Source organism: Sceloporus occidentalis, unplaced genomic scaffold (genome assembly GCF_023333645.1).
Source record: "Sceloporus occidentalis isolate IW3139 unplaced genomic scaffold, rSceOcc1.0.p SCAF_2, whole genome shotgun sequence".
NCBI lineage: Eukaryota > Metazoa > Chordata > Lepidosauria > Squamata > Phrynosomatidae > Sceloporus > Sceloporus occidentalis.
This window is the reverse complement of record NW_028316982.1, coordinates 184,099,581-184,116,096: the sequence shown is the minus strand read 5'-3', so window position 1 is coordinate 184,116,096 and position 16,516 is coordinate 184,099,581. Positions and strand designations below refer to the sequence as shown.

At 43.6% G+C, this 16,516-nt stretch overlaps 1 protein-coding gene and 1 non-coding gene across 2 annotated transcripts in view; both read left to right on the top strand.

The window, feature by feature from the left end:
* The first annotated feature begins 4,257 nt into the window (after positions 1 to 4,257).
* TRNAV-UAC (transfer RNA valine (anticodon UAC)) lies at positions 4,258 to 4,330 on the top strand. The gene has a single exon. It is a non-coding gene; the product is annotated as a tRNA-Val (tRNA).
* Positions 4,331 to 13,174: 8,844 nt separating this feature from the next.
* The window catches only part of RS1 (retinoschisin 1), a 28,074-nt gene continuing 24,732 nt past the window's right edge, over positions 13,175 to 16,516 (top strand). The window contains exon 1 of the mRNA XM_089511698.1: positions 13,175 to 13,274. Coding sequence (XP_089367824.1) covers positions 13,223 to 13,274 — 52 coding nt within the window. The 5' untranslated portion in view covers positions 13,175 to 13,222. The remainder of the gene's footprint in view (positions 13,275 to 16,516) is intronic.

The window sequence follows — 16,516 nt, the reverse complement described above, 5'->3', positions numbered from 1 at the left end:
AAAAATATGTGTTTTTTAAAGGTAAAAAAATATGGTGTTGGAGAACCTGCATGATGTAGTGGTTTGTAACTCTGGAGATCAAGGTTCAGTTCCCAGCTGGGCCATGAAACCCACTGGGTGATCTTGGGTAAGTCACATGCTTTCAGCCTCAGAGGATAGCAAAAGCAAATCGCTGAACAAATCCTACAAGAAAACCCTATGATAGTTCACCTTATGGTAGACATAAATCAGAAGTGACTTGAAGGCACACAACAACAACAAAAACAGCCACAACTACAACAACATATAGTAATTTTTATGTGGAGCAATTTAAAAGATTGTTCTGGTTAATCCAACACGGAAACTACTGTACCAAAAAGAGAAAATATGTAGACTGGCAAACTAATTAAGGTATAAGATGAGTTGTCAAAATGTTCAGAATGAGATCAAATGCGAATAGTTGTACAGAGTGGCCTGCTGCAGAATGCAATGCAGTTAGGATCTGGTGCATTCACCATTACCTCCAATATGGCAGTTGTAGCAAGAGGGCAGCATAACTTCTGCTTCCTCCAAGTCTGAGGCTTAATTTGGTGTTTTTTTCTCCCCCTTCATACATGTGCAGATACGTACAAACGTTGGCTGCCTTACTACACTGTCATTTTTGTCATAAATAGCACTTGTATGCGTGTGTGTATTAGTCATGAGCCATGTAACAGGATGATGCTGGTTTTGTTTTATTTTGGGAACAAAAAGTGTTTCCATGCTTGTGTGAACAGGATGGAGCAAAAAGGTGTAGACAGAAGAGTAGCGTCATTAGGATTGGTGTCAGCCCCAGTGAGTGGGAGCTACTGGCGAAGAGAAGGATCTAGTCTTGGCTGCCTTCCCCCACCTATGGAACAAAGAAAGGGATGAGAAGGATCCTGGATTGGGGGCCCATGCAGAATGGGGGACAGAAGGCAAAGAAGAGGAGGAGGATGCCGCCACCACCACCCTAGAAGAAGCTCCAGTTGGCCTAATGCCCTGGATCCTCTCCTGGCAGGCACTGCCAGGTGGTGAGTCCTCTGTAGCCCAACCACCAACACAATCAGGATAGCCAAGTCTGGGGAAAGAGCCGAAAGGAAGGGAGCCACAGAAGGAGAAGCAGCAGCAGGCAGGGAGGGACACTTGCCATTTGCTCCCTGCCTCTTACCCATCTTGCCCACTATCCCTGTCCCAGCCCAGCTGCCTTGCACACCATCCAGCTGCCCCCTCCCTGCCAACCAGGGTGCTTCTGCTGTCCATCTGTTATGGCTGCTAGTGGGCAGCCCCTTCCAGGTCTGGTAGGGCTGCTGGCAGGCTGGGAAAGCGAGGCAGAAACAGTGATGGAAGTGGCAACCACAGACTTCGAAGGACCACTGCTTTTGCCAACACCTCCATTTTCCACCCTGCCAGGCCTGGAAGAAGCTGCTGGGCAGCAGCAACACCCACTAGTGGCCACATCGAACTGGCAACAGCTGTCCTCTGATTGACACGAGGAGCTTCCAAAGGAGGGTCTTGAGGTGGCAACCATCCCACCAGGTGTTCACCCACTCTGATGGAGTCTCGCAGTGCAAGGCCTAGTGATGCCACTGAGATCTAAAACACACTCAGAAACAATCCAGTTTGAGAGAGCTTTAATTGTCCTGGTTCACTGTTAGGGAATCCTGGGAATTGTTGTTCATCGTGGCACCAGATATCTCTGACGGAGAAGGCTAAATCTCTCACAAAACCACAGTTCCCATAATTCCCTAGCACTGGGCTGAATTTAAGCAGTCTCAAATTGGATTAATTCTGCAATGTGTTTTGGATCTGAGACAGAATCTCCCTATGAGAGATCATGTTTTCACAGTAAGATGCACATGTAAAATAATGAATGATGACTTGATGAGCATTGACAGCCCTCTGCTGACAAAACACTATACTCTGAAGCAAAACATAGTCTCAACAGATGCTGCCCTTCAAGGTGTTGGTCTCATTTTGGTTCAAACAAGTTGTCTGCTATAAAGTGCAATTATGGATGTGGGCACAACCTGAAAACCTGCTGATTCATGTGGGAACCAGAGGAGTGGTTTTAGAAGAATTGCCATTATTTCTTAAATGGAATCCCTTTTTTTTATTATTCATGAGCTTGACTGAAGTTATTTTATGGAAGGGGAATTAGGTCGACTTCTGTTTTGTATGCTGCAGGGAGCAGTGTTGATATGATACAGTCCCCCATGGTATTAATTAGTTGCAAACTAAGAAAATGCCTTCGATTTAAAAAGAAAAGAAAAGAAGAATGGGCATAATCCTACTCATGTTCTTGTGCAGTTCTTTAATAATTCTGAAAAGCCTGGTGGATTGTACCCCTCATAAGAGAAAAGGTTTGGCTAAAAGTCAGTATCAAAGCATACCGTATTTTCTCCAGCACAAGGATTTTCTTCATATTTCATTCCAAGTCAGAACATTAATCTTCTTGTAGATTTATTGTCATTAGTATAATATCTGTAACTTGGGTTGCAGCCACACTGTGTCCAGTGTTTATAAAATTTCTAAAGTAGTTGAGAGGATACCACCTACACTCCTAATTTTTTATGTGGGTGAAGCACTAAGGCCGCATCTGCACAGCAGAATGAATGCAGTTTGACACTGCTTTAACTGCCCTGGCTCAGTGCTATTGAATTCTGTGATTTGTAGTTTTGTGGGATGTTTAGCCTCCTCTGTCAGAAAGCTCTGGTGTCACAACAAACTACAGATTGCAAGATTCCATAGGATGGCACAATGACAGTTGCAGAAGCATCAAACTGCATTAATCGTGCAATGTAGATGCAGCCTTAGCTGTGTGTGCAGAATTCTTTTTGTGGAGTTTGATGACACGGATTTCTTCCTTGCCACTAGGTGGTACAAACCGCCATTCTAGTTCAGGAGGTAATCAATCATTCTGGTGGGGGAAAATAACAATAATCCAGTTTTGTTTCCAATAGCTTTCTAGCTCTCGGTGTGGAATAAGTCTGATTTAAAATGCAACAGCAAAATATTGCAATTGTAGCCTTCCAGGATGTTCCTGCTGCCATCTGTAGAGTCTGCTGAAAAGATCAATTTGTTTGTTGCTTCAGATTTGGGCATCCATGGTCCACATCCAGAGACCTGAGGATGTATCTGTTCAATGTAAATAGCTGGGGGGGGGGGGGAATCCCATCAATAAAACAGGCCTGAGGAGGGGTCTGCACTCCTGCTTTCCTAGTGGGAGACAAGGCAGGTTACTAGAGTCCATCTCAATAAGCCTCTGCAATGCACTAAAGGAGCAGGGGCTGCTCCAGATCTGAAATGCTGCACTGTTGCAACTTTAATTTTCTACTGTTGCAATACAGGCAGTAGTCTGTCTCCTGAAGCATGCTTCAAAAACATGCTTGTTTCCAACATGCTAGAATGTTTTATTTTTTGGCTGGGAGGAGCCTAGATTGCGTATACACACAAGCACACACATATACTGTACACATTGGAAACAAGCATGTTTTTTTTGTATTTTGGCTGGGAGGACCCTACACTGCCTTTAAAACACACACACACATATTACTCAAAGGCACACAACAACAGCAACAACAACCATTCCTTCTTACTTTCTAATGATATAGAACAAGAATAATCTCATTTCTGACTCTGATGCAAACAAGAAAAAAAAATGCAGGCAGATCTGTGGTGTGGCATTGTGTGTGTGTGTGTTTCCCACAAATGAAACAATGTGCATTGGGGTGCATAGATTCTGGTGTGCTGGGTGCACACAGAGGTCTTCCTTTTCCATGGCAGCCTCGTGTCCAGAAGGAATCCACCCCCCAATGTCCTCCATTTGGAGCATTCCTAAGAAGCAGGGATTTACATTCCTAGTGATTTGAGCTTTTTCTTTGGCCACGTCCTCCATTTTCCCCTGGAAGGTCCTCCATTTGTGAAGCCCTGTCCTCCTTCGTAGGGAGGACATATGGGTGTCCAAAACTATGGAGGAGGAGGCGGAATTTGGAGCTTTAAAAAAGCAGCTTTGCCAGGAGGAGCCTGCCCTGGGAAAGTAATTCCCCCAGTTGTGCACCTTGATACACCTTGTGCATCCTAATGAGGATCCCTGATGATTATGATGATGATGATGATTTCCCCCTGAGCATCCTCTCCAGCTGCTTTCAGCTGATTGCCTCTTTTGGTGATGCCCTCATTATGACGTCAGGGCAGAGGAGGGACCAATGGGGGGAGGCGCTCCAGCCGGAGCAGAAAGAGATTGGCTGGGAAGGGGATGGTTCCATAGTGTAGTGGTTATCACGTCTGCTTTACACGCAGAAGGTCCTGGGTTCGAGCCCCAGTGGAACCATGCATGACCTGCGTGCCTTTTTAATTCCTGGGCATTTTCTAATTGCATTGCATTCCATTCCCCACTCTGCAAAGGTACCCTGCAAGGCTGCACACAGACTGCAGAGATAATCCGGTTTGAGACCGCTTTAAGTGCCGCAGTGTGGAGGGACCCACCCAGGGAAAGAAAATGCCTGCATTTCCCTCTCATTCCCTGTTTAATCGCGTTACAGGAGACACGTGTTAAAAGACACCCTCCCCAAAACTGGGGGAGTTTCCAAATGGCTGACATGGATCACAGTTTTGGCAGGGAATGGCTGGCTTTTAGGTTGCTCTAAGAGACTGCATGGCTTTGGTTGCACCAATCTTCTGGAAATCCACACATATTGGTGGCTTTTATTTTTATTTTTCCTCCCCTTAACTGTTTTCAGCCAAATGATCTAACTGGTTAAAGTAAATAAATAAGGATAAATTATGTGCAGCAGCTACTGCTAAAATAGATTCAATCCTGGTTTTGTGATCTCCTAGTCGTGCATTTTTGTGCATTTTGTGATCTAGTGGTGCATTTTTGGTGTATTTTGTAACTACTAATAATGCATTTTAGTGTTTTTTTATGACATCCTAGTGGTGCATTTATGTATTTGTTTTTGTAATCTCCTAGTGGTGCATTTTGGGGTATTTTGTAATTCAATTGTGCATTTTGAGGTATCTTGTGATCTTCTAGTAGTTCATTTTGGTGTATTTTGTGAACGCATCTGCACTGTAGAAACAACGCAGTTTGACACCACTTTAACTGCCATGGCTCCATCCTACAGAATCCTGGGCTCTGTAGTTTTGTGAAGCACCAGCGTGCTTTGGCAGGGAAAGCTACAAATAAAACATATAAAACTACAAATCCCAGGATTCCATATGATGGAGCTACAGTAGATGCACTCTTAATGGTGCATTTTTGGTGCATTTTGTGAACTCATAATCATAAGCTGTCTTTTAGGGCAGTGAGATCTGGAAGGGAGCTTCAAACCCTGTAAATAAAAAACAAACAGGTAAATAAATGAGGCACAAGAAGACGCCTGGCAGGCAGGTGATGCTGTCAATCCCTCTGGGCAATATTTTATATTTATAAGACTCCAACCTTACCAAAGCTGGGTGCTTATTGGGAATGGCTGGGGGGGGGGGCACTCTGCACATGCTCAGAGGCACAACTGATCACCAGTGTTGCGTGTATTTCAGAGGTGCGGATGGAAGGGGTCCCGGTCCTGGGTTCAGTGGCTCCTGCTTAAAGGGACAAAATCTCTTTTGATCTCAAATAGGCCAAATAATAATAAAAATAAATAATAATTTGCTTTTCTATCATCTCTGGCAAAGGAATGCCATCAGAAGAGGAGGATGGAGGCAGAAGGCTAGAGTCATGTCTGTGCCTGGTGGGCTGGAAGGCATTGCCTGGGATAATACTGTGAACAGCTGTCCAGGTGGAATAGTGACTAATAATAATAATAATAATAATAATAATGGTTTATATTTTCCCGCCTCTCCCAAGTGGATCGAGGTGGGATTACAGTCAGTTAAAACAAATACATCAGAGTAAAATACATTTAAAATACATCAACAGAATAATACAATTAGTATAAAACTAAGTCCATCAAGTTGTAATGCATCAATTTGTCCAGTGGTATGATGATGTTATTACAACAGGTCGGGTGGATAAGCTCACCGGAAGAGATCCGCCTTAAGTGCCCTCTTAAAAGAGTCCAAGGAGGTAATAAGATGGATCTTTTCCGGGAGGTCATTCCATAGTTTTGGAGCGGCCGCTGTGAAAGCTCTTTGAGAGGTCGATATGAGCCTAGTTGGAACATGCTCTAATACGTTCTTCCCTGTTATTCTAAGAGTGTGGGGCAGATTGTGTAGGGAGAGGCGTTCCCGCAGGTAACCCAGGCCCAAGCCATGTAGGGCTTTAAAGGTAATAACCAACACTTTGTACTGCTCTCGGAAGCTGATTGGGAGCCAGTAAAGAGATTTTAAAATAGGTGTTATATGGTCAAACCTAGATGAACTGGTGACCAACCTGGCAGCCGCATTTTGAACCGATTGAAGTTTCCGAACTTGATACAAAGGTAGCCCCATGTAGAGTGCATTACAGACGAGAGATTACCAGTGCAAGTACCACTGCTTCCAGGTCCTTTTTGTCCAGGTAAGGACGCAGTTGGTATATCAACTGAAGTAATCTAAGGTAATCCTGTATTAATAAAGTACAATAACATCCAAAATGCATAAAACTGTGATACCTTTATTGGCCCAAAAGCAAAGTACTGTACAATAACATCCAAAGCAAGTACAGTCGACCCTCCACATTTGCGGCTTTGTCTTTTGTGGATTTGATTATTCACGATTTTGACTGATATGTTCTCCCTAGAAATTTCTAGGGCCTCCAGTGTGACTCTGTGGTCAACTTCTATTGAAAGCCATACTGAAGGACCTAGAGATCCCTAGAGAGGTCACTTCTCTAGATATTTGTAGTTCCCCCTGCGCAGGTCTATGGTCAACCTTTGGCAGATGTTGACCATAGAATAGCCCTGGAGAACCTAGAGATTTCTAGAAAGGTGTTCTCTCAGGTAAAATAAAATAGTGATTTTTTAAAAAAAAAAATTGTGGTTTTCCCACTTCTATGGGGGTCCTGCACCGCTAACACCAGTGAATATGGAAAGTCCACTGTACAATAACATAGCAAGAGTGCAATAATATCCCAAATCCACAAAACCATGATACTTTTACAGGCCCAATGGAGGTATCATGGTTTTGTGGATTCTGGATGTTATTGTACTTTGCTATATGGCCCACATGGCCCCTCTGTATATGTTTTCTGGAGGAATTGATACATTTACAGCTTTAGAGTTGAATACTGGCCAATATAGTGATACAGATAGGTTGTTACATAGATGCAAGATATACATATACATACAATCGCACACATGTATATCCCCTATTTGTGAGACCCATGTATGTGAGGGAGTGACATGCCTTGTATAATACTTAGGATGCTATCCACTGTCACCCAACCAACCCAAACATTGTCCTTAAGGTCCTTGGTATTGCTGGAGTTTTGCTCCAGGATCCCTCCTGGGTACCAGAATCCAAGGATGCTCAAGTCCCATTCTGTGCAATGGCAAAGTGAAATGGTGGCCCTTATACAGGATGAGCAGATGCCATAACTGCAAAGAAGGACAAAAGCACTGCAAAATGTAGGGCAGTCAAGAAAAATGGGGGACATGACCAAATCAAAGTTCAAAACATTCTTATCATAAAATCCTGCTTCTTAGTCATGCTCAAAATGAAGGACATTTTGACGTTCCTCCTGGACAGAAAGCTGAAATGGACGATGTGTCCTGGGAAAGGAGGACACCTTGTCACCCTGCCCCTCTATCCAACAGCAAAATCAAGGTTTGCTTTTTGGAATTTATATCTTTTTGGCATATTTTCAAGCCCTGGATGGTTGAATCCTTGGATAACGAATCTATGGTTTGTGGAGGATCACCTGTATTGCCTTCTTTCTTTATTTCCATCCCCAAAGCTCAAGAGAAGCTCCCCTGGGCCCAAATCCAAGCGTTCTCCTCCAAGGGGCCCTCTGAATGGGAGGACATGGCAGCCGGGAGACCCCTGAGGGGACCTCCTTTTTTTCCTTCCTGGGGCTGCCAAGGAAATCACCATCTCCATCATCGTCGTCATCATCATAGTCGCCATTATTACCATCACAATCACTCAATCACTAGCATCATTACATCATCATCATCATCATCAGGAGAGGAACCCTTCACTGCCTAAATGAAGCTGCTTTCCTATCATGCCTTTGTGCCCTGCTGGGTATTCACTCTTTCATTGAATACACCTAGGGTTGCCATCCCCGAGGACCTCCAAACTGGGACAAATGTAGGACAATGTTTTAAAATGTAGGACCTTTTTTAAAAAAAAATTAGTGGCCAGGAAATTAAAAAAAAAAGGTCCTACATTTTAAAACATTGCCCAATGCCTCGCTGGGGCCTGGGAGACAGCATCTTGCAGGCCCCAGTGAGGCCTTGGAGGACTCCGCGATTGTGGAGCCGCTTGAAGGCTTCGCCAGGGCCTTGGGAGACAGTGTCTCCCAAGCCCCCGGCGAGGCCTTCCAGGGCTCCGCGATCGCCGGCCCAGGCTTCCTCCCAGGCCGGGAAGGAGGCAAAGGCCGGCTCCCATCGTGGCGATCCCCGCAATGGGAGCAGTCTCCGCTTCCTCCCCGGCTTAGGAGCAAGCCTGGGCCTGGTTCCCAGGCCGGGAAGGAGGCAGAGGCCGGCTCACATTGTGGCGATTGCCGCGATGGGAGCAATCTCCGCTTCCTCCCCGGCTTAGGAGCAAGCCTGGGCCTGGTTCCCAGGCTGGGAAGGAGGCAGAGGCCGGCTCCCATTGCGGCGATTGCCGCGATGGGAGCAATCTCCGCTTCCTCCCCGGCTTAGGAGCAAGCCTGGGCCTGGCTCCCAGGCCGGGAAGGAGGCAGAGGCTAGCTCCCATCGTGGCGATCGCCGCGATGGGAGCAGTCTCCGCTTCCTCCCCGGCTTAGGAGCAAGCCTGGGCCTGGCTCCCAGACCGGGAAGGAGGCGAAGGCTGCTCCTCAACGTGGTGATTGCCGCGGTGGGAAGCAGCCTCCTCCTCCTCCCTGGCCTCGCGGAAGCCTTGGAGGACCCCACGGCCAGAGCTCCAACCGCGGAGCCGCCTCCAAGGCCTCGCTGGGGCCTGGGAGGGAGCGTCTCCACGGCTGGAGCTCCGACCGCGGAGAGCCCTCCCAGGCCTCAGCAAGGCCTTGGAGCCCCCGCGGGGGCTGAGGTGGCCGCAGTGGGTGGGGCCATCCCGGTTTGGGCGCCAGACCGGACCGGGACTGGGACGGCACCGCCCAAACCGGGATTGTCCCGCCCCCTGGCGGGATATGGCAACCCTAAATACACCTCTATTCCTGGAAGGAGGATGGGGGGAGTCACTAGTTCTACAGACCACACAGAACTTTGTTAATAAGATAATTTATTTTACTTTATTTTTAAATGATTTTAAATGATCATTCCAGGCAATGCCTTCCAATCCACAAGGGACAGACGTGACTCTAGTCTTCCACCTCCATCCTCCTGATGGCATTTTTTTTTTGCAGAGATGATAGAGAAGCACATTATTATTATTATTATTATTATTATTTGGCCTATTCAAGGCTGAAAGAGATTTTGCCTCTTTGAGCAGGAGTCACTGACTTCAGGACAGGGAGCCCTTCCCTCCCCACCCCCTGAAATACATGTGACACTAGAGATCAGTTGTGCCTCTGAGCATGTGCAGAGTGCAGAGTGCTTCCCCTCTGGAGTCATTCCCAATAAGCACCCAGCTTTGGTAAGGTTGGAGTCCTATAAATATAAAATATTGCCCAGAGGGCTTGGCGGCTACTGGCCTTCATACTTCGGCCACATCAAGAGAGGCATGGCTCATTGGGAAAGACAATAATGCTAGGAAAGGTGGAGGGTAGTGGTTTGAGTATTGCACTATAACGGTTTGATTCCAGTCTTGGAGAGATCTCATACACAGGGTTGCCATGCGTTGAGGCTGACTAGCAGGCAGTTAGCAACAAACAACTCGCCTTTGAAAAAGAGACATAGCCGTGTTAGTTTGGAAGATCAGTATGGAAAGGCATCTTGTAGCACCTTTGAAACTAACCCTGACAAAGGATTTGTAGCATAAGCTTTGGTAGACCTGGTCTGCTTCCTCGGAGGCATAAAGTTCCTTAGCAACTGGAGAAAAGAAGCCTAAAAACAGAGCTAAGGTGGTCCATTGGTTAGAAGGTTGGACTGGGGTCTGGAGGTCCAGGCTCTATTTCCTACTAAGGCACAAAAAATCTCCCTAGGAGACTTGGGGCAGTCACTTTCCCTTACATTCTGATTCTCTTGGCCTAACCATGAACTCCCATGGCCTAACCATGGTGGAAACACATGATTTACATGTTTTATTATGTGTCTTCAAGTTGTCTTCAACCTATGGTGAGCCTATCCTAGGTTTTCTGGGCAAGGTTTGTTCAGAGGGGGGTTGATATTGCCTTCCTCTGAGGCTGAGTTGACCAGGGTCACCTTGGATTTCTATGGCTAAGCAGGGATTCCACCTTCAGTCTCCAAGAGTCCTAGTCCAACACTGACCACTACACCAGGTATGAGCAACGTGTGGCCCTCCAGATGCTGCTGGACCCAGGGCAATTGCTCAGGGCCCCTCAATGGCTGGGGCCCACTGCTGAAAGAAAACAGTATGGCTTGCTTCAGCTTCCCCCATCACTTCTTGAATCTCCTGATGCTGCTGTTAACAGTATCATGGCAGGAATCCTGTATGGCGCAGTTTAGCATGGAACATCTGCCTGTGGAACTACACTACAGCTGGCTATTCAGCAGCCCTGGACTTACTGTTGAGCTGTTGGCCATTGTTTGAGGTCTCTGGCTGTGTCCAGTAGCCAAATGGAGAATGACTGCATCACTTGCTGGGGTCCACTGGGATCTGCCAAAGGTCTCAGTGGTGGATGTAATCATTTCACATCTGGGTACAAGGACATAGCTAGTCACTTCTCCGATGCTCTCCCTCTCCACCAGCCATGGAATAACTTGGGTGAGAGGGGGTCTGCAGCTTTTCAGTGAAATATCTGGGGTGGCTTTGGTTGTGGAGAAAGGAAGGGAATTCCAACCTTAACTATTACCAAGAAATCACACACACAGACACACACAAGCATGAGGTGGACTTAACATCTCATGTGCCAGCTCTTTGTTGCCTGGGCAACTGACTAAAAATGTGTGGGAGCAGGATGTTTGTCTCACTGAAGCTGCAAATGAATTTACACATGAAGATTTTTGTGCTGCTGCCTATTGTATATTGTACTTCATTTATTTATTCTTCATTCATTTTCACTACATCACCATTCCAAGAATAGCTCACACATGTGCAGAAAGAAGGCCCTGTGTCTATAATTGCTCCCAATTCACCTTTATCTAGCCATGGCTGAACTGCAACTCCCAACAGATCTTGTCATTCTGCAATGTCTGGAGAGCTGTATATTTGCCCCTCTGTTAGAGACACAATAAATATATGATGGAGGTTTTTCTAGTTTGCACAGGACAGACAGATTAATTTCGGAGTAACCATGCACAGGAGCTTTGGCTTTCCCATTGACATGTGATTGGCTACTGTTTCATGTGGTTGGCTACTGGGGTCATTCCGTGAAGATGTGTGGCAGGATATTAAGGATTTCCAGATAAGAGGAAATACTTACTTGCATAGCACACAGCCAAGCCATGGAATTTACTGCAAAATATAGTGACTTGAACACCATCTTTAAATGACGATTGGTGGAATGCAATGGCTATTAGTCAAGATGGGAATATGGCTCTTAGTGTCATTTACTGAAGAGCTGCTTATGTTATTGTACTCTAGTTCTGAGTTTTACATCAGCAATTGGTTGGTTGCACTATATGGGTTATTAGCCTGGTTCAGCAGGAGTCTTTATATTCTTTTTTGTGAATGGGATACGAAGATAAATGCATATATATATATATATATATATCTGACCTCCAAGATATTTCATAGAATCATAGAGTTGGAAGGGCCTGCTCAGTTTAGTGTCTTCATCTAAAACAGCCCCAGCAGGTAGCTGTGCAGCCTCTTTTTGAAGAGTTCTGGAGAAGGAGACCCCACTATCTTTCTAGGCAGTTGATTTTGTTGCTTAACTGCTGTTTCTGTCAAGATGTTCCTTCTAATATTCAATAGAAATCTAACCTCCCGTACCTTCAAACCATTAGACCTGGTCCTACCCTCAGGGGCAGCATAGGATAGGCCTGCCCTGTCCTTTCTGCAACATCCCTGGAGATATTTAATGAGTAAAATCATGTCATTCCTCAATTTTCTCTTCAAAAGGCTGTACATGCCCAGCTCCTTTGTTGTCGTGTGTCTTCAAGACATTTTTGATTAATGGCAGCCCTAATGCAAACTTATTAGGGGATTTTCTCAGCAAGGTTTCTTCAGAGATGGGTTGATTTTGCCTGCCTCGGAGGCTGAAAGAGTGTGACTTGCCCAAAGTCACCCAGTGAGTTTCCATGCTGAATGTGGATTCAAACCCTCATCTCCACAGTCATAGTCCAATGTTCAAACCACTACACCACACAGGCTCTCAACCAAATAAGCTGCCTGAATTTGTGAAATGACTGAATGTACACGATACAGTTATGAACTGCATCATAATTATACAAATCTAAGGAGAGAAAAGAAAGAAAAAAGAGGAAAGTATGTGCCATTGATAAAGCCTATTTTCCCCATCTGGAATTATTTGTGACAAGAAGATATAATCTGTTTTTTTTTAAAACAAATATTTATCTAAGGCTAACCAATGATTTCAAAACGAGAAACCATACAGAATTAAAGCCAGGTCTTTGTGCCTTTGGAACAAAGAATTATGCAATGGGTCACAAAATCACATTCTGGAATCACATTCTGATGTTAGGTCTTTGATCAGCATTCAGGTTTCAGTTTATTATCAAGCTTTAGACTTCTCAGCTCAGTGCATTAAAATTTCAGTTCTTGTATATATCTTCAGCAGAGTGTTTCTAAAGGAAGGTGCAAGAAAGGTAAAAGCTGTAGACCTACGTATACAAAGGTATATAATGTTTCTTTATGCCAGTATCATTTAAAAATGTTTAAATACCCATGGTATTTCCTTCAAAACATAGTTTAGCTTACTATAGTAAATTAGCGGCTGTCTTGCGTAAACCCCCTAAGCTAAATGAGAGTAAGGTGCTTAAGGAGACTATGCGTAAGTTAATCTTAGTGCTTTCCAGAAAGCAGTGCCACACACTAAGTGTAAGCCATTGTTGAAAGGGGAAAGAAAACAAAGATGCATTTCAAGCTAAGAAGTGTGATTCTGTGCCTTCTTTTCTGGTTTAAAGGTAAGCACTGCTCGTGTCTTTGGACATTTGAATTATTTATCTTCTCTGCTCCATCATGTGTCCAGATGAATTTTATTTGCATTCTCCAAATGAGGAACAGACATTTGTAGACATCCATCCAGGTGCTGCTGGGCCAGAGAAAAGGTTGTTTGCCCTTGCAAGAGATGTTAACCTTCTACTGCAGGGCTGGGCAATATGTTACCCTAGAGCTTTGTTTGACTCTCTGTGGAGACTATCACACAGGGGGAAATCAGGGGATTAAAAAGGCATTTTCCCAGGAAAGTCATGCAATCACACATCGTGGTCTGAGAGGTCTTAACCTGGGAAGAACCCAGGAATGCTCCGGCAACAAACCAGTTGTCGGGAAATTCTGTGAATGATTTGTTGCTGGAGCATTCCTGGTTCTTCCCAGGATAAGTCCTTTTAGCTCTTCACTGCAATTGCGTGAGTTTCCCAGTAAAATGCCTTTTTAATCCCCTGATTTTCCCCATGTGATAATCTGCAAAGTTATTTTTGTGACCTCATCCATTCAAATTTCCCGGAACGCTCATTTACAGGCTAAATAACAACAACAACAACAACAATTATTATTATTATTATTCCTCACTAGAAGCAACACTTCATTTTTAAAAGTAGTTGTAGCCTACTCCTGAACTGATTAAAAATAATCCCATACTCATTTTTCAAAACCAAAAGTGAGCTCCCAATCCCTTCAAATGGGGGGGGGGGGGGGAGGGATTTTTGGCACCTGGTGTAGTCCCTGGTAGGTTCCAATATCAGAACTCATTGGACTCATCACAGTTGCTTATCTTTTTAAAAATAATTGCATGTAAAGGCAAATCATGTGTTTCCAGGATGGGATTTGAAAGGTCTATAGTCCACACAGCTGTCTCTACTATGCTACAGTTAGGTTTCCATGCCATAACACAAGCTGCTTTTGAACTTCTCTGAATTTCAAAAGCATTGTGCCATGGAAAGCAAGAGAGTTTGTGGAACTAGTTGGACAGTTCTTTGGACCCCAGTCAACATCTTTAAAAACAGAGATACTATTAAGAGGATTTGCAGGGCTGTATGAATGATCACCCAATTTATCGTTAGCCAAAGACCAGTTGGGATTTCTGATAGCACATGCACATTTCCTTCACATTATTTTCTAGTTTCCCCAGGCCCTTCTGGGACCACTTTGAAAATCAGAAAAGATTTCTGTAAAGCCAATCACGTAATCACTATAGAGGACAGAATAATAAAACCAGGGGAGCCAGATTTACTTTGCTTTTTACTAGAGCCTCAGGAATCACCAACCAGAGCTTGCTATATTTTTGTCTGTCTATGGACTTAAAAAAAATATTCTCAACCATTCTATAGGTTTTTGGGTTTTTAAATTTAGCAGAGATAAATGAAGCTTCATGGAATTAAATGCTGACTGATAGCAGTGGAACCATGTCGGTGCTTTATAAAATAGAAACACTGTTACATTGATGTAGTGTGTTTTTCACAATGGTGCACCATAGTGGCTGGGGAAGAAAGAGAAACCTTTGAAGACAACAGGACAGCTTTCTCTCCTGACATGAATGGCTTTCTTTGCTTCTTCCACACAAACACACCTTGCCCTGTCACTGCTGCATCTGTCATAACTGTAAAAAAGGAGAAGGCACTGCAAAATGTAGAACATTCAAGAAAAATGTATGACATTACCAAATAAAAGCTAAAAACACTAATAGAAATATAAATTCATGCTTTTTAGTCATGCTGAAAGTGGAGGACTTTTTGAAATTCCTCCTGGACAAAAGATTAAAATGTAAGACATGTCCTGGAAAAGGGGGTGTCTGGTTACCCTGCACTCATGGCCATTTGACGCTTCCCAGTGCTACCGCATTTGTCACTGCTGCCTACAGTAACTTCATTCATCTGTCCAACAAAATCTTGACTTGCCTGTTTTCTCAGGAATCCATTAAGAATTATTCTAAGCTGTCTTCATTTAAGGAGAGTAATTCAGGGAGGGAATAATTGTTGTTGTTATTAATGTTTATTTATAAAGCGCTGTAAATTTAGGCGGCGCTGCACCCCACTTACCCCCAAAACTGGGATTCATGAAGGTAGCTTACAATTAAAATACAATTAAAATATATAAAAGTTCAACATTAAAATGGAATTAAACTATGAACAACATTTTAAAAATTAAAACATAGTTTTAAATGGTTTTAAAAGTAGTTTAATGGTACAGTACAGTTAAAACATTAAAAGCAGTACAGCCCATTCTTTCAAAACCTCAAAAACCTACAACAACAACAATAACAACAACAGCAACAACAACAACAATAATAATAATAATAATAATAATAATATTTTCTTGCCACGAGACAGCTTGTAAGGAGGAAGCCTTTCTAGCTTCCCTATGATGGGAGTACAAGAACCTGGGAGCAGCCACAGAGAAGGCCCTACTTCATGTCACCATTCTGTGGCTTATAATGTTAAATGTTAAAAAAAAAACCTGCTAACATTTAAACAATTCAGAAATCTTTGGTGTTTCACAAGTCATTCAAAGATCTACTGGTAGATTTAGATTTATCTTCTCCAAATCTCTGAATTAAAATATTCTCTTACTCAGATCTAGGTTTGACATATTCAGTTATTAAAATAAAGGTCTGGGTAAGTCTATTTTATTCTAGAATTTATAACAAGTCTGGTGCTTTGTATAGCTTTTACAATTCTTCTCTGGGGTATAGATAAACCAACCTGGCGTATGTGTTCTGGAGGTCATAGTGTTAATCTTTGTATGGTTGGAATGTCTGTCTCTGATTTACTCAGAATTCATAATTCTTAAGCAATATCATTTAGTGTAGATGAAATGTAATATTTTTTTTGGGGGGGGGATGTCTCATCTCAGTCATTCATTACTTTGACTATTATGTTCCTTAATTATCTGCCATCTTAACATCTTTGCTTTGCTTCCTTTATTAGGGAAACACTTTCTCTGTGAACAAATGTCATGGTCTGTCAAAGAATTTGGATGTGGATATTCCTGTGTTCATTCTGATTCTTTCTCTATATTACTGTGACTCTAGTATTGCTCTGTTTGGTTATCGATGTGTTTGAAGAATGCAGAAATGATTATACTGTGCTCAGAAATACTATAATTTCTGCCCCTATATTTCTTTTTCTATTATTCATTTCTAAAGTATCTTATGCCTCACATTTCTCCCTTAGCATGCTAGTCCTTTATTACAGTGATTCAATATATA